Here is a 15854-nt window from a genome sequence, read left to right on the forward strand (position 1 = left end):
GCGCCCCCCCGCGCCCCCCCGCGCCGTGCCCGCGCCCCCGGAGCGGGCGGCAGGGGGCGCTGCCGGCGGCCGGCCCGGGGCGGAGCCCCCCGCGCTGCCCCGCGCCCGCCGAGCCGCCGCCCTGCGCCCGCCGGAGCCGGTGAGAGCGGCCGGGCCCGGCCAGCTGCGGCGGGAGCCGGGCTGGGCCCGGGAGGGAGCGAGGCCGCGGCTGCGGGTCGGCCGGGACGGGGCCGGGCGGGGACCGGGTCTGGCTGAGCCGGGACTGGGGCTGCACCGGGCCGGGCAGGGGCTGGTCGGGGTCGGGGTCGGGGTCGGGGTGGGTTTGGGCCGCGGCTGGGCCGGGACAGGGCGGGAGCAGGGGCACGTTTGGGACCGGCTGGGCTGGGGCCGACCCGGGGCAGGAAACGGCGCCCCCGGGGGTGGGAGCGGGGCTGGGGCCGGTGGCGGCCGCGGTCGGGATGCGCGGGGGGGGGGGGCGGGCAGGGGCCGCCCGGGGACAGGACGGGGTCAGCGGGGTCAGGGCAGGCAGCGGCCTGCTGGGGCAGGAGGGGGCTGGGGGGCTGCAGGGAGGAGCCTTGGGGAAGGGTCTCGGGTCAGGGCCGGTGAGGAGCCGGGTGACCTGGGTGTCCCCATCGTGGGGCCACAGCCTGAGTGCTGGGGAGAGGGGCCGCGGGGGGCTCAGCAGGGCCAGCGTGGCCACTTGGCAACGGGGAGCAGGGGCCCTCGTTTGGGGCAGGGCCGGGGCTGGGGGGGTCTGGCAGCGCGGCCGGGCCCGAGGCAGGGGCTGGGGTGTGACAGGCGGGTGCGGCAGCCCCGGGCCCGGGCTGGGGTGGGGGAGGTGGCGGTGACAGCGGGATGCCGGTCCCGCGGGGCCGGGCCGGGGATGGGGTGTCGCTGGGGTGCCCCTTCCCTGGTCCCGGCCCAGGTGGGCGGGTGAAGGATCCAGTCTGGGGGTGACGCTGCCAGCCCTGGGGCTCTGGGGTGCGGGGTCGGGGCTCGCCGTTGGCTCCCCACGGGCAGGGCGGCTCCGTCCCCCGCAGCCGGGAGTGGGGCCGGAGCTGATCCTGGAGCCTGTGAGGCCCCCGGGAGGGTCTCAGCGTCCCCTGCCCCCGTAGCTGTGTGTGGCACAGGCTGAGCAGTCGTCGCGGGGGGCAGCTGCCCGGGCCGGGGCCCGTCCTGCCCGCGGGAGCGGGTGGGGGTCCCGCTGCGGCTGGTTTAAGCCCTCACAGGTGCACGTCAGGGTCATCGTGCTCGGCCTGTCCCTGCTCCTGCGCTGTGGGACCCGCTGAGGGCAGCCCCATGTCCCTGCTCGATGCCGCAGAGCCCCGGGCTGGCGGGGGGCTCAGGGCGGCGCAGCCCGGGGTCAGGCTGCCGGTGTCCGGGGTTAGAAACGGAACCAGGACGCCCGGGCTTTGCCTGGCCCTGGGCCGGGGCGTCGAGGCGGAGCCTGGGGACCTTTGGGTTTCTGGGGCGCAACGCTGGGCCGAGTTCAGCCGAGCCTGGGTCAGAGCTGGGGATCAGGAGGGGCTGCGGGACCCCGTGCAGGGTGGTGCTGGCCCTCCTCCAGCTCAGCTCCCCCGGCAGATGCGGGCGCCAGCTCTGGCTGGGCCTGCAGATAAGCCTGCGGGTGCCAGATCTGCTTCCTGCGGGCTGGGGCCGGTCGTGAACTTCCCCTTCAGCCGCGAGTCCGGCTCGGCCTAGCCTTTGCGGCCCCGCTGGCGGGAGAGACACGAGGCTCCTGCCCTTGGCCCCCCAGGGAGACGCCCCACTGAGGGGCTGCCGGGAGCAGGGGGGCTGTGGGGGGCGATGTCCAGCTCCCAGGGCTGCATGTGGGACAGGGGGGGTGGGCAGCCCCGCTCCGCCACGGGGCCCCGTGTCCTCACACCCCCCTCCCCGCAGCCAGCACCGCGATGGACGACATCTTCACGCAGTGCCGGGAGGGCAACGCGGTGGCCGTGCGCCTCTGGCTGGACAACACCGAGAACGACCTCAACCAGGGGTGAGCAGGGGGGGCCCGGCGGGGGGCTGTCCCCGGCTCGGCTGGACCGGGGCCGCGGGAGCTGGACCGGGGCCGGGGCTGTTTCCGCTGCGCTCGGTGTCCCGGGGGGGGGGGTGGGATTCGGCTCCTCCCCGCCGGGAGGAAGTTACCGCATCGCTGAGGCATGAGGCTGCACGTCCTCGTCCTCCAGCCGCTTCCTCGGCCGCTGCCGCTCCTGCCGCGGGACATGTCCCGGGCTGGGCTGGGGGTGCTGGGGAGCATCTTCCCGTCCCCGGGGCGGCGGGGGTGCCTGGGTGACCCCTTCCCCCGACTCCTCCGCTGGGGACGCCGCCGCTGACGTGTGGAAGCGGGGCCGGGGTCTAACGGGCAGGCCGGGCATCCTGAGCTCTCCTGCCCGCAGCGTGTACCCCACTCCGGCAGCTCCCGGCGTTTGGGCCGGGCTTAGAGCAGACATCTCCATGGCCTGTGCCAGGCGCAGCCTCCTGCCCGCACCCCAAGACCCCTCGCCGGGCCGTGGCAGCGTGTCCCCCCGTACTCGCTGGGGGCCGGGGGCCTTCCCAGGGCACGTCTGTCAGTCCCTCCCGGTCACCCAGAGCTCTCCCAGCCCCACAGATTGTGCCGCGGGTCACAGCTGGCCCTCGATGGGGTGTTTTGGCCCCGCCTGCCTGCAGTAGGGATGGGGGGCAGCTGGGGTCTGCCCTGGGGGGGAGCTGGGGGTGCAGCAGCCCCCCCTGCCGGTCCCTAATCTCCTTTTAAGGCCTGGCTGGTCTCCTCCTCCCTTACTTGGCCAGGCACCGCCGAGCAAGGGGGGCCGGGGGGGGATCCGGCGCGTGCCAGCATCCCGGTGATTCAGCCCTGCAGAAGATAGGGTTTGGCCAGGGCCTCCGGGGCCCTCGTGGGGCTGGGGGGCAGCGGCAGAGATGCTGCGCGGGGCGATGTTGCCTGTTGGCAGCCCCCGGCCGCGCTCGGCCCCTCTCTCGCTGCCCAGGCTGGGGCAGGACGCAGCGGGGGGGGGCTGCGGCCGCTGAGCGGAGCCGACCCCGCTGCCTCCGCAGGGACGACCACGGCTTCAGCCCCTTGCACTGGGCCTGCCGCGAGGGCCGCTCCAACGTGGTCGACATGCTCATCATGCGGGGAGCGCGCATCAACGTCATGAACCGCGGCGATGACACCCCGCTGCACCTGGCTGCCAGCCACGGCCACCGCGACATCGTGCAGAAGGTACCGGCCCCATGCCGCTGCCCTCCACCGAGCGGGACCCCGCAGCCCCCTCCACCGAGGACTCGCTCCCCACTCTCACCTTCCTTGCCCTGAGCCCGCTGAGCCCCCCGCCCCCCCCACAGGAGCCCCACATCCCGCCTCGGCCCCCTCCCAGCCGCAGGCCAGCGCCCGGGCGGCAAACGCGCTGCTGGGGCGTGGCGCTGGGCCGGAGGGGACCTGCCCCGCGCTGACGGGGCTCGTCCTCCCGCCCCCCAGCTGATCCAGTTCAAAGCAGACATCAACGCCGTGAACGAGCACGGGAACACGCCGCTGCACTACGCCTGCTTCTGGGGACACGACCAGGTGGCGGAGGTGAGCGGAAGCGCTCGGGCACGGGCGGGAGTCGGGAGCGAGGGAGGAGGCAGGAGGGCGGGGGTGTGCGAAGGGGCTGCAGCAAAGTGCAGGTGCTGCCCTTCTCCTCCCTCAGGACCTGGTGGGCAGCGGGGCCTTGGTCAGCATCGCTAACAAGTACGGCGAGACGCCCATTGACAAGGCCAAGACGCCGCTGCGGGAGGTCTTGAAAGGTAATAAAGAGGTTCTCGTCCTGGCCCTGACCCCCGCGCAGCACCAGCGACCTCTGCTCATGCTGCCCGACGCCCCGTCCCTCCCCAGAGCGTGCCGAGAAGCTGGGCCAGAGCCTCACCAAGATCCCCTACAAGGACACCTTCTGGAAGGGCACGACCCGCACGCGGCCCAGTAAGGACGGAGCCTTCCCCGACGGGGCGGGGGAGCGCGGCGGGGGGCAGCACTCTGCGTGGCAAATGGCGCGTTCTGGGGGCGCAAATCCCCTCGCTGCAGGTGGCGCCTCACGGGAGCAAGGCCTCCTGCTGGTGTGGCCTCCCTGCGCGGCCCCAGGTGGGCGTAGGGAGGAGGGTCCATCTCCTTCTCTTACAGGGAACGGCACTCTTAACAAACTCGCTGGGATAGACTTCAAACAGCTGAGCTTGAGCCAAAAACTCAATGAGAACCAGTCAGGAGAGGTAGGTCGGGCTGTTGGCCCCCCGGGACAGGCTAGTGGCACCAGGCAGGTCACCGCTCTGTCCCCAGCCCCCGGCTGGCCGTGAGCGCAGAACTGGGGCGCAGCCGCTTGGGGGGTTTCTGTGGCCCCCCAGGGAAAAGGCACCCGCCGGGGCTGAAAGGCCGGAGTTCGCCCTGGCACGGTGCCGCCGTCGCTCCACGTCGCTGGGGGACTGTGGGGGCTCGGGGACCCTCTCCCAGGGACTGTCCCCCCCCATCCCTGCAGCTGTGGAAAGGGCGCTGGCAAGGCAACGACATTGTCATCAAAATGCTGAAAATCCGGGACTGGACAACTCGGAAGAGCCGAGACTTCAACGAGGAATACCCGAAGCTGCGGTGAGTGCTGGTGCCCTTCGCAGGGCTCTCGAGGGTGGGGGGGTAGGAGCGCTCCGGGGAGGACGGCAGCGGGGTGGGGGGGGGGGGCGCAGCACCCGCCGTTCTCAGGGCTGTCACCTCTATCGCAGGATCTTTTCTCACCCCAACGTGCTGCCGGTGCTGGGCGCCTGCCAGTCCCCCCCAGCACCCCACCCCATCGTTATCAGCCACTGGATGCCCTACGGGTCCCTCTACAACGTGTTGCATGAGGGGACAAGTGAGTGCTGGGGGGCTGACGGAGCCGGGGGCTCCTCTCCCCACCCTCGAGAAGCCGCTTCCCCGGGTGTTGGGGGAGTGGCAGCTGCAACAGCAGCAGCGAGGGCCCAGGGCCAGCTCAGTCTCCGGTCCACGTGCCTCCCCCGCGCCCCGCATGTGCTCTCTGCCACCCTTGTGCCCCCTCCCTCCCCGCAGACTTCGTGGTGGACCAGATGCAGGCGGTGAAATTCGCCTTCGACATCGCGCGGGGCATGGCCTTCCTGCACACGCTGGAGCCCCTCATCCCCCGGCACCACCTCAACAGCCGCAGCATCATGGTGAGCGGCGCTGAGGCGCGGCCCGGCCCTTCCTCCCGCGCACGGGGGCAGGCCCGGCCCCCCCTGACCTCCCCCCCATCCCCAGATCGATGAGGACATGACGGCGCGGGTCAGCATGGCCGACGTGAAGTTCTCCTTCCAGTGCCCGGGGCGGATGTACGCGCCAGCCTGGGTGGCACCCGAAGGTGAGCGCCCGGTAGCCGGGCCCCTCCCGCCACTCGGCCCCTCCCTGGCCCCCGGCCCCCTTCAGCCCCGTCCCGGTTCCCCGCAGCTCTGCAGAAGAAGCCTGAGGAGATCAACCGGCGCTCGGCTGACATGTGGAGCTTCGCGGTGCTGCTGTGGGAGCTGGTGACACGCGAGGTGCCCTTTGCAGACTTGTCCAACATGGAGATAGGGATGAAGGTGAGGAGGGGGCTGGCTCCGGACCAGGGGGCTCGGGGAGGCTCCGAGAGCCCCCCCCTGCACCTCCTGGGTCCCTGATCCTGCCCCGCTCTCCCAGGTGGCCCTGGAGGGGCTACGTCCAACCATCCCCCCCGGCATCTCCCCCCACATCTGCAAGCTGATGAAGATCTGCATGAACGAGGACCCAGCCAAGCGCCCCAAGTTTGACATGATCGTGCCCATCCTGGAGAAGATGCAGGAGAAGTAGAGCGGGAGGTGCCTCCCCCCCACCCGACGCTGCCATGCTCCCCTCCCCGCCACCCCCCAAGTGCCTTCTTTCACCCCAGCGCCGCGGGGGAGCAGGGAACCCCCCTCACCCTGAGCCGGCCACGGACACACGGTACAGACGACGCTGCCTTCGCTGGAGCCGCTCTGGGGGCTTCAGACAGCGGCGCCACGTCTACGGCAGCACCTCGGCCCTCCCTGGCAGCTGCGGGCAGAGACGGAGCAGGAGCCCCGGCCCCGGCGCGGCTCTGGGTGCTGCTCCCCGCCAGGCGCAGACAGGGCTGCGGAGCCGCCGCGTCCTTGTCCCCAGGCCCAGAGCAGCTCCCCCGCTGAGGGGCTCTCGCAAGGCCCGTCCAGCCCTGGTGCTCTTCCCGGCCGAGGACAGGGGCGGGGAAGCTTTGCCTGTCGTGCCCAGCACCACCCCAGCTTCGCGCTTCACTCTTATCGTTTCCATCCAGGCCACATGGAAAAGCCGCCAGCATCCAAAATAAACATTTGTTACGAAAACTGGCTGCTGGGGAGGGGTGCATGCGCACGGGGGGTGTTTCAGGTGCAAGGGGGTGAGGCTGACGCGGGGGCTGCCCGAGAGTCCGCGGGGTCCCAGGCTCTGCCTGTCCCAAACCTCCCCGGGTGACAGGAGCGGGGCAGGCGCAGGCCCCAAGCGCTCCTGCGAGACGGGGGTGCGAAACACGAGGGCTGGGCAGCCCCACTGCACCCCCTTCCCTTCAGGGTCGCGGGGCAGGGCTCAGCCCTCCCGGGAACGGCAGAAGGCGCAGCCAGAACCCCCCGGTTGGGAGCCCGACGTGAGAAGAGGCCCTGCCTGGGCAGCCTGTAGGCAGGAGACAAGGTGCCTTTCCACAAAAAAACCTACCCAGCTGTTTAATGGCACTGAAGTGACTCTAAAAAAAGTTCCCAGTGACAACCCCTCAGTCTTTAGGTGAAGTAATGTGGCTTCTTCACGTTGATGCCGTACTCCGCAAGCGCTGGCGTCAGGTCTTCCATGGTCAGCGTGTACTTCTTATCCTGAAGGGACAAGGAGTTGTGTCAGTCACAGCAAGGGCCACCCGAACTCCTCAAAACTGCAGGTTTGGGGCGTTTCCCCAGCAGCCGGGCTCTCCCCCTCTCACCTTGCTCTTGTTGCGGGAGCTGCCCGAGGCCGTCCCCTTCATCTTGCAGTGCTGCAGCGCGTCGTTGGCGATGTCAGAAATAAACTTCTGTGCGGCCAGAGAGATCAGTCGGATGCTGCCCGGTGGGGAAAGGAGGAGGGAGGGCGTCAGACGGGCAGCACCGGGCACCGCTGGGGCCCCCAGCTACCAGAGCCCGTCTGGGGCCCCCCGAGGCCCCACTCTGCTGCCACTTACATGCGCGGATCGGAGGCCTCGAACCCCGCTCTGTTCAGGTAGTAACCCGTGACGGCGTCCGGGATCTGCAGAGGAGAGGGGCTGGAAGGGCTGCAGGGGGGCTGGGGGGGAGCTGGAGGGGCTGGGGAGGGGCGGGAGGGGGAAGGGAGGGTTTGGGCCCCCCGCGGCAGCCACTCGCCCCCCGTGTACCGTGGGCGTGTAGTCCTCCAGCTGCATCAGGAAGTCCACCAGCGGCGTGGTGGACACCACCGGCTTCACGTCGCCGTTGGCCGCGCTGGGCGGCACGTAGACCCCGTTGGACATGGCGCCCTCCGGGGGGGCCGCAGCCGCTGCCGCCGAGACCGGCACTGCGGGCACAGGGCGCTCAGCCGGCACCGGTGCCCCGGGACCACCGGACGATCCCCGAGACCCCTGCGGTCACCCCACGGTGCCCACCTGGGACCCCCGCACTCCCCCCCCCCCCCGGTTGCCCGCCGGCGTTCACGGGCCCCCTGTGCTCACCCCTCGGGGTCACCCCCCCCCCCCGGTGTCCGGCGGGCGGACATGCCGAGCTCGGGAAACGGTTCCGGGCCGCCCCCCCCGCCCCGTGCGCGGGTCCTGTCCCCCGCCGCCCCCGCGTCCCCCCCCCCCCACTCACCGGGCCCCCTCGCGCCGGCCGCGCCGCCCTCGGCCCCCCGCGCCGCGCCGCCCACCGCGCCCGGGGCCGCCCCGGGGCCGCCGCTACCGACGGCAGCCGGGCTGGGCTTGTTGTCGGCGGCGGGGGGCGCGGGGGGCGCGGGGGCGGCCGGGGCCGCGGGGCCGGGATCGGCCTCGGCGCTTCCGCTCATCGCCCGCCGCCGCCTCCCGCCTCCCCGCGCCTGCGCGCGCCGGCCCCGCCCCCGCCCCACAGCGCCCCCCGGCGGCGCGGCGGGCACAGAGAGGCGGAGGGGCGTGGCCCCGCGGGTTTATTAGCATATCCCCGCCCCTCCCGCCCCGCCCCGCCCCGGTGTCACGGCGGCAGCAGCGCCCGCAGCAGCCGCGGGAAGTTGGGGGTCCCCCAGCCCGTGACGGGGTCCCAGGAGGGGCCGGCGCAGAAGCCCTGTCCCTGCACGGTGCCGTCCAGGCAGGAGAGGTGACAGCCCTGGGTGACCTGCGGGGACGGGCCTCAGCGCGGCCGGCGGGGAGCAGCCACCCCCCCGCCCCGAACCCCACCGCGGGAACCCCGGGGAACGCGGCCCATGGGAGCCCCCGCCTCACCCCCCGGGAAAGGGCCGCCCCCTCCCCCGGCAGCAACCTTAGGACACAGGGGCCCCCCCAGCAGCCCAAGGGCACCCTGCCCCACCCAGCCCATGGGAACGACATGGGGACCCCCCCCCAGTGGGATGCTGTTGGCCCAAGGGGAGCAGCCCACCCAGGTCTCCCCCTCAGCACCCCTGCTGCTACTCTGGCCCCCCCAGCACCCCCCCAGCCCCCTGGCAGCCCCCCAGCAACCCTCCAGCCTCCTGGCCACCCCCAGCAACCCCAGCCCCATGGCACCCACCTGGCCCCCCAGCATCCCCCCAGCCTCCTAGCAGACCCCAGCACCCACCCAGTCCCCTAGCAGCCCCCCAGCACCCTCCAGCCCCACCCCCCCCCCCCCAGCTCACGTCGTAGAGCGCAGCGTCGTGCCCCCGCTCTTGCAGCTGGTAGAGCGCGGGGTTGAGGAAGCCGAGGGGTGCCAACCCCCGCTGAAGCCGCCGGTCGTTGATGAGGGCCACCATGCCCCCCACCACGGGTGTGGACGCCTGCCCGGAGACACTGAGGCCTCAGCGCCCACCCGCGCGGCCACCGCGGCCCCACACAGGGCCGACCTCCTTCCTTACCGACGTCCCCGACACCCAGGGCAGCGGGATGCGGTTTGTCACCACCCAGTAGTTGTCGGAGAGGGCGGCCAGGTCGGGGTAGGCACGGCCGCTGCTGTTGTAGTAGGAACTGGGAGGCAGCTTCGTGGCCGAGCGCAGGAACCGTCCGACAGCGGCAGCCTGGGGGGAGCAGAGGGAGCAGGGTGCCTGGCAGCAGGACCCAGCCCCCGCTCGCCGCTGGACCCCCTTCCCCCGGCCCACAGACCAGCCCCGGGGACGCTTGTGCCGGCCACGGGCCATCGCCGCCCCTGCCCAGCCCCGCGCAGCCCCCGGCCCCGGCCTCACCTGGTAATCCGGCCTGGGGAAGACGTTGCTGAAGCCCCCGCCGCTGATGTAGTCCGTCACCTCCGCGGTCACCAGGAAGGGGTTCTTGAAGGACGTTCCCCCCACGGTGGTGACGTAGGGACTGGGGGGACAGGTGGGCGCCGCGGGTGGGCACACAGCGCCCGGGGCCCCAGCGGCACCCCACGCGCTGGCCCCCGCCCCAGGAGCCGCGCGCGGGTGGGCTGACACCCCTCACAGCCAGCGCCAGGCAGCAGCCGGCCCCGGGCCGGGGCTCGGTGCCAGCAGCGGGTTTTGGCTGGCCCCGGCTGTGGGCAGCTCTGTGTCTCCACGGGACCCAGGGTCACCCCCCCCACCCACCTCGAGGCTGGAAAGCTGGGCCGGAAGGTGTGTTTCCCACCGGGCACCCGTCTGCACCCAGCGCCGTCGTCACCTGATGAGAGAGACGGACAGACGGACGGACGGGGTGATCCGGCAGCGCCCGAGCGGCCCCTCGCCCACCCAGGAGCCACCTGGGGCTCCCGGGCAGGGGGTGCGGGCTGCCCCCCGGCTCGGTGCTCAGCTCCCCACTGCACCCCCGGGACAGCGCACACCTGAGGCAAACAGGATGGTCAAGCCCCGGGCAGCCGCCTTCATGAACTCGACGTTCACGCGCTCCATGTAGGCGAGCGACAGGCTGTCCTCGTCATCGCCGTAGCTCACCGAGTGCACCCATGGCAGTGACGACATGTTGGAGAGCAGCAGCAGCCAGGCCAGGAAGGGCTCCTGGCTCTCGTGCCGCCCTGCGGGGACAGAGCGGGGCCGGCTCAGCTCCCCGGAGGACACGGGGCTCAAGGGAAGGCGGGGATGGCACAGGGGGGCCCCCGTCTCAGCAGCACCACCAGCACCAGCCCCGGACGGTCCCGCAGCTCCTGATCTGCCCGGGCTCGGGGCTCTCCCGTGAGCTCCCGCTGGCAGCACGGCCGAGGGCAGGGACCGTCACGCTGGATGGCCCCAGCTCTGCCAGCCGGTCTGGCAAAAGGTCACCCTGAGCCCGAGCAGGGGGTCTGCGCCCACCCACTGCTCCTCTGAGCACCAGCCGCGGGGCTGCAGCCACCCTCAGCAGCCAGGCAGCCGCGCCGTGGCTCGGCCAAGCCCATGTCCCACCTCCATCTGCCAGGGTCCCCTCCTGCCCCTCTCCCGAGGAGAGCAGAGCCCCAGCCACCCCTCCGAGCTCTCAGCTGCTCACGCAACCGCCTGTCTTGGCACATCACTAACTGCACGGGGGAGGTGAAATTTAACGCGGAGCTGCGCCGGCCTTTGCCATGGGGAAGGCAGAGCCGGCAGCCCCGAGGGCGCCCCATCTCCTGTTCAGCCAGTTTCTGATCTGGGACAGACACTTTGTCCCACAGCACCGTAGCCGTGCCTGTGCAGGCTGTTTTGCAAGCTTGTTTTCTCAGATTGCCTTACTCTCCTTCATCCACTCTACTGGTGGATTCATGGGCGAGAGATCAGCCCCAAAGCAGCAGGAATTAAACAATAAGACGCACTCGCTGTGCTCTCCCTGCAGGGAAGGGCAGCAGAGCGGCGTGACTGCGTGGCCGAGGCGTGGAAGCCCCTGTTACAGGACACTGTGGGTGCTGGACGTTCACTCAGGTTCAAAAGCAACTACACAGACCAAGGGAAGAGCATTTCCCTACGAGCTCTCAGAAACCAGTGTCAGCAGTGGCGCTGGGAGGCCACAAGGCACGTGCCCACGGCGGCGGGGAAGCGCTGGGGGACGCACGGCAGGGGACACACGGCGGGGGACGCACGGCGGGGGATCAGTACCTGCATTGCTGAAGACCCAGGTGGAGATGTTGGCGCCCGTGCTCATGATGTATTCCACGTCCAGGCTGGCCTCCAGGCCCGCCTTACCCTTGCCCTGGTGCCCAACCACTTGGTCAACCTGAGAGCGGTGGCCAAAGCTTCTGCCAAAGAGCTGCATGAACTCAGCCAGGTCAGCCTGGTGGAAATACTGTTCCAAGAACTGGGGGGACAAGAGGAGCGGGTGGGTTTTTTGTTTTCTGTTGAAACAACGAGGTAAGTTTTTTCTCCTGACTTAGTAGAGCGGCCCAGCACGGGTCTGTGCAACGCTCGCCCACCGCGTGCTCCCACCAGCCGCTGAGGGATCCCCACAGCTGTCCTGGGGCCACCAGAGCAGCACCAGCGCGTGGAATTCCCACAGCCCACGGGCCTCCGACCGGGAGCGGCTCCGCCGGTTACCTGGGCGCAGGCCTGGCTGTTGTTGGGCAGCAGCCCGACGTCCCCTCCGGTCATGTTGTATCTCTTACGGATGACGGAAGGCGTCACGCCCAGGTGGAAAGCTGCTCCCCCTCCAATGTGCTGCCCCCACTCCATCTCCTTCTTGGCCCAGGCTCTGCTGACCACCTTTCTCTCCGCAGGGAACCGGTGCAGGCCACCCACTGGTGCACAAGCAGGCAGGAGAAGCGGCTGTCAGGGCGCAGAGCTCCGGGAGCAGTGTCAGGGCCCCTCAGCTCTCCCGTCCCCATCCTCACTTGGGCTTTGTGTTGGAGCCGGCCGGCCGCGGGGGAGCCTGTTCCCTGCCCCGAGCACCGCGCAGAAGGTGGGGAAGCGCCAGCGACAGGTATTCCCCTGGCACAGCTCAGGCTCCCCCCTGCCCGGCCGCGGCCGCAGCCTGGCACCCCTCTGCTCCCCTCGCGGAACGGCCGTGGCAGCCCACACAAAGGGGTCTCACAGGAGGGAGTTTTTCCAGCTCAGAAGCAGCTGCACATCCACAGAGACAGGCCGCACCTGAACTCTCTGCACCCACCATCCCGGCCCGGGAGCACCAGTAAGAAACACTTCGGGTGCTGCCTGTCCACAGCACGGAGTGGTTCGGGTGGGAAGGGACCTTTCAAGGCATCTGGTCCAACCCCCCTGCCACGAGCAGCGACATCTTCAACTCAGTCAGGTTGCTCAGAGCCCCGTCCAACCCGACCCTGAATGTGTCCAGGGATGGGGCATCCGCCTCCCATGCACAAACCTCCTCAGGGGGCCCAAGGGCAGCCAGGAGCATGGCTGGGGGAGCTGCCACACCGTCCTGCGGGACATCACGATGGCCCGGCCTGGCCGCTCCGTGCGTAACCTCCCACCCACCCCCCAGGCAGCCTCGGCTCCCCTGCGCAGGACGTACCAAAGTCAAGGTGCTCAGCCAGCTCCTCAGGGACAGCGTAGGGGAGCGGGGAGCGCACGACGCTGCGCTGGCCCTTCACATAGCGGTGGAACTCGGCCCCGGGCAGGAGCCGCTCGGCCGTGCTGCAACACAGGGACAGCCACCGCGCGGGGATGCGCGCCGCCGGGACGGCCGTGCCCATTCGCTGCCCTTCCCACCCCGCCCGCCGCTGGGACCAGTCGGGGACGAGCTCCACCTCCCACCTGCACAGCTGAGCTCGCACACCAACGAGCACCTTCCAAACCCAATTCCTGTCACCTAACCGAACCAGAGCCCTGACGCTGCAGCGTCCCCTGCAACTCTACCCCCAGCCCTGCCCTTGGGGACTCCACGGCCACACAGAAGGCGGGAGGAAGCGTGGGGCTGGCCCGAGGACCTGACGGCCACGCACGCCTGGGTTCCGGTACCGCAGACACTGGCTGTGAGTCCCCCCAGCACCGGGCCTGCACACGCAGGCAGCCAGCTCTGGGCTGCGGAGCCCTGGAGCCCAGGCGGGGACACAGCTCAGCCCTCCGTCACCCGGCTGCACCGTGGAGCCGCGGGGAAGTCGCAGAGGCAGGGGCAGGGTCTGGCTTCGTCTGTCCTCATGGGAAGGGCACGGCCAGCCCGGGCTCACCTCGCCGGCATGTGGCACTCCAGGAAATCGAGGGTGGCGACGCTGCTGCACCTCTCCACTCCGTGGCCTTGCAGCCACTTCAGCACCGCCATGAGGGTGGCTGGGGACGGCTGGACGAGGTCCCGCACCTGCTCCAGGGACAGGAACTTGCCTGCGAGTGGCACAGGGAGGTCAGAGCCCCGGCCTGAGGGGCCCCAGGGGGCCTGGCGGGGCTCGGGCGCGCGGCCGTTACCGTATCGCGACGAGCGGGGGTCTGAGACGGCACTGACGAGCTGGGCCAGGCGTGTCGTGCCCCGCTGCCGCAGGGCCAAGGTCAGCTGCACCTCGTGGCCGGGGTCCAGGCGGCCGGCGTGGGCCCAGCCGGGGGGCACCCTGCGGGCAGGCTGTGAGCGCCCGGCGGGCACCAGCGGCCCGTCCTGCCCCCCCGAGCCCCGCACCTACCGGAACGGCGGGTCCGGCTCCGGGGCCAGGCCCGCGGCGCAGCTCCAGGCGGCCGCACACAGCGCCAGCACGGCGGGGGCCCCCCGGCACCTGCGGCGAGCGGTCAGGGGGAGGCGGGCGGGCACCGGCGCGGCCCCGGGGAGCCCCGGGACTGCAGGTGCCCGGCCGACCCCCCCCCGCCCCGGGCCGGGGAGCCCCGCCAGACCCCCCCCGAGCCCCGGCCAGCGCCCCGTTCCCCCCCGGTGCCTGTTCCCCCCGGCCCCGTTACCCCCGCGCCATCCCGCCGCCTCCCGCCGCAGCGCCCCGATCACGTGAGTGCGGGCGCGTGACTCGCGGTCACGTGAGGAGGCCGAAGCCGCGGTCACGTGGTGGGCGGGGCCCGGTCCCCGCCGGTCGCGGCAGCCCGGCCGTGCGGGTCCCCCGGGACCGGGACCGGCACCGGCCGATCCTCCCGGCCACTCGCACCGCCAGGCCCGGGGCGGGCCCCGCTCTCGGTCCCGGTCCCGGCGGGGAGGGGCCGCTTGCCGGAGGGGCTCCTGGGCACCTCCCGGTCTGCCGCGTCCCTCTCCGCCCCGTCCCTCTCCCGGAGCGCCGCGGAGCCGCCACGGCGGCAGCGCGGGGGGGACGGGGGGGTGTCCCGGGCCGGGCCGGGCCGGGCCGGGCCGTTCGTGGGGGCAGCGGGGGGGGCGCTGGGGGCCCCGCTCGGGGGCTGGGGCCGGGCTGGGGCGTTGCCCGGGGGTGGCTGCAGGGACGCGGGCGGAAGGTCTGAGCCCTCCTCGGGGGGACCCGCTGTGCCCACCCCAGGGCTGGGGGCGTCCTCCCTGCGCAGGGGAGCCGGGCTCGGGGGCGAGCACGCCCTGTGCCCTGCGGGCCGGGACACGGGGAGGCTGCCGGGGGGCTCGGGGGCTGTGCTGCCGCTCGGCCGCGGGAGCGGGCTGCGGGGTGGCCAGCTGGCCAGCTGGCACGGTCGCCGGCCGCTTGGCTCCCGCAGCCGCTGAGCTGCAGCTCTCGGCTTCCTGCGCCCGTTGGCTCCGCTCACGGTCCCGTGCTCGCCGCTCTCCCCGGGATCGCAGACGCGGCAGATCGCGGGCTGGGGCAGGTTCAGGCGGTTTTGGCGAGGGGGCTCTGGCAGCGGCGCCTCCACGCGGTGGAGCTGGGCCCCCCCGCCCCGCCCGGGGCAGCCCTGGGGTGTCCGGCAGTGGCTGGTGAGGCGGAGGGGCCCGTGACCCCCATCTGCCCCAGGTCGCTTTGGCTCAGCCGGCCCCGGCCGCGTCCCAGCGCCGGTCCCACGCTGCACCGTGGCTCCAGCAGCTCCCAGTTCTTTCCTGCTGCTGCAGAGGCCAAGGCAGGAAGAGACGGACAATGGGAAAACCACCTGCCTGGCCCGGGCTGCCGCGGCTCCCACGCCCAGCGCAGCAGCTGCCGGGGCGGGGGGAGGCCCGAAGGGTCTCTCCTGCCTCAGCAGCAGCCCGAGGCGTCACCCCAGAGGCGGGCGGGTGCTTGGGTTGTTGCGGGGGGGTGAAGGTCCTTCCCCGGGGGACCAGGGCCGCAGCAGTCCCGCCGTCCTCGTCCTGCTCTCTGCCCCGCGGTGAAGGCGTCTGCGCTGAGCGGGGGCGACGCGTGCCCCGGCAGGCAGTGCCCGCTGCGGACCCATGGCCCTGCTGCCTTGGGCTGAAGGGAGGCGTCCAGGAGACCCAGCGGGGCTTCACCAGCGTCTTCTCCATTCACAGATGCAGCTCAGCACCTCACCGACACGGGGACCTCGGCCCGCCTCCCTCAGGCCCACCCCATGCCCTGTCTGGCCCCCGAGGTGCTTCCCCTGCCGCCCCGAGGCCGGCCCTCGTGTCTGCCACCGCTCCATCCCCGTTCCTTGTCTGTGGTGCGAGCGTCTGCGCGGAGCCCTGGGGCGCTCCTGGTCCCCGCGATGGGAAGCACACGCGGAGTTTCCGTGCGTAGTTCACAGCAGCTGGAGCCCATCGCCTGCCCGAGGCTGCGCGGTTGCAGCCTGCGGGGCCAGGGGGCAAGCAGGGGAGCTGGGGGGGGACACACAGCAGCCAGGGAACACAGGGCAAGGGGGTGCTGGGGCTGGGGGCCAGGGGCTGTGGGCCCAGCACAGCGGAGAAGGTTTAGAGGGAGCAGCCCAGCACCCCCCGCTGCCAGCCGAGCCCTGGCCCCCAGCCTTGGCCGTGGGAAGAGCTGTCAGCCGTGCC

The 15854-nt window shown here is 72.1% G+C and overlaps 3 protein-coding genes across 5 annotated transcripts; 1 reads left to right on the plus strand and 2 right to left on the minus strand.

Moving 5' to 3' along the window:
• Positions 1 to 49: 49 nt before the first annotated feature.
• On the plus strand, positions 50 to 6357 carry ILK (integrin linked kinase). Of its 3 annotated transcripts, none has more exons than XM_074860724.1 (13): positions 50 to 139; positions 1900 to 1999; positions 3055 to 3220; positions 3476 to 3571; positions 3687 to 3783; positions 3872 to 3955; positions 4154 to 4239; positions 4503 to 4612; positions 4741 to 4868; positions 5063 to 5184; positions 5270 to 5369; positions 5456 to 5586; positions 5684 to 6357. In XM_074860724.1, exons 2-13 carry the CDS (start codon positions 1911 to 1913, stop codon positions 5831 to 5833), a joined length of 1359 nt encoding a protein of 452 aa, XP_074716825.1. In that variant the 5' UTR covers positions 50 to 139; positions 1900 to 1910; the 3' UTR covers positions 5834 to 6357. The 3 variants fall into 3 exon arrangements, with proteins under 3 accessions (XP_074716825.1, XP_074716827.1, XP_074716826.1); XM_074860726.1 differs by having other exon boundaries at positions 121 to 139; positions 1904 to 1999; XM_074860725.1 differs by having other exon boundaries at positions 131 to 214.
• A 341-nt stretch (positions 6358 to 6698) lies between these two features.
• Positions 6699 to 8053, minus strand: TAF10 (TATA-box binding protein associated factor 10). Its single transcript, XM_074860727.1, has 5 exons — positions 7849 to 8053; positions 7401 to 7558; positions 7212 to 7276; positions 6978 to 7092; positions 6699 to 6873 (listed from the first exon to the last, which is right to left on the minus strand). Exons 1-5 carry the CDS (start codon positions 8036 to 8038, stop codon positions 6784 to 6786), a joined length of 618 nt encoding a protein of 205 aa, XP_074716828.1. The 5' UTR covers positions 8039 to 8053; the 3' UTR covers positions 6699 to 6783.
• Positions 8054 to 8138: 85 nt separating this feature from the next.
• Positions 8139 to 13976, minus strand: TPP1 (tripeptidyl peptidase 1). The gene is made up of 13 exons (XM_074860723.1): positions 13913 to 13976; positions 13645 to 13734; positions 13436 to 13575; positions 13204 to 13354; positions 12549 to 12670; positions 11618 to 11817; positions 11183 to 11381; positions 9967 to 10155; positions 9734 to 9806; positions 9377 to 9497; positions 9053 to 9211; positions 8837 to 8974; positions 8139 to 8340 (listed from the first exon to the last, which is right to left on the minus strand). The coding sequence occupies exons 1-13, from the start codon at positions 13921 to 13923 to the stop codon at positions 8200 to 8202; spliced, it is 1734 nt and encodes a 577-aa protein (XP_074716824.1). The 5' UTR covers positions 13924 to 13976; the 3' UTR covers positions 8139 to 8199.
• Between the last annotated feature and the right edge of the window lie 1878 nt (positions 13977 to 15854).

This window comes from Strix uralensis, chromosome 2, assembly GCF_047716275.1.
Source record: "Strix uralensis isolate ZFMK-TIS-50842 chromosome 2, bStrUra1, whole genome shotgun sequence".
NCBI classification, from domain to species: domain Eukaryota; kingdom Metazoa; phylum Chordata; class Aves; order Strigiformes; family Strigidae; genus Strix; species Strix uralensis.

What these genes read in the sequence shown, in the direction of transcription:
- ILK (XM_074860724.1), top strand. Translation starts at nt 1,911, where the DNA reads ATGGACGACATCTTCACGCAGTGCCGGGAGGGCAACGCGGTGGCCGTG. An exon ending in ACCGCGACATCGTGCAGAAG is followed by an intron (nt 3,221 to 3,475) that starts GTACCGGCCCCA and finishes CCCGCCCCCCAG; the next exon opens with CTGATCCAGTTCAAAGCAGA. An exon ending in CACGACCCGCACGCGGCCCA is followed by an intron (nt 3,956 to 4,153) that starts GTAAGGACGGAG and finishes CTTCTCTTACAG; the next exon opens with GGAACGGCACTCTTAACAAA.
- TAF10 (XM_074860727.1), bottom strand. Translation starts at nt 8,038, where the DNA reads ATGAGCGGAAGCGCCGAGGCCGATCCCGGCCCCGCGGCCCCGGCCGCC. An exon ending in TGGAGGACTACACGCCCACG is followed by an intron (nt 7,277 to 7,400) that starts GTACACGGGGGG and finishes TCTCCTCTGCAG; the next exon opens with ATCCCGGACGCCGTCACGGG. An exon ending in GAGGCCTCCGATCCGCGCAT is followed by an intron (nt 7,093 to 7,211) that starts GTAAGTGGCAGC and finishes CCCACCGGGCAG; the next exon opens with CATCCGACTGATCTCTCTGG.
- TPP1 (XM_074860723.1), bottom strand. An exon ending in CTGGGTCTTCAGCAATGCAG is followed by an intron (nt 10,156 to 11,182) that starts GTACTGATCCCC and finishes CTGTCCCCGCAG; the next exon opens with GGCGGCACGAGAGCCAGGAG. An exon ending in GACCATCCTGTTTGCCTCAG is followed by an intron (nt 9,807 to 9,966) that starts GTGTGCGCTGTC and finishes CTCTCTCATCAG; the next exon opens with GTGACGACGGCGCTGGGTGC.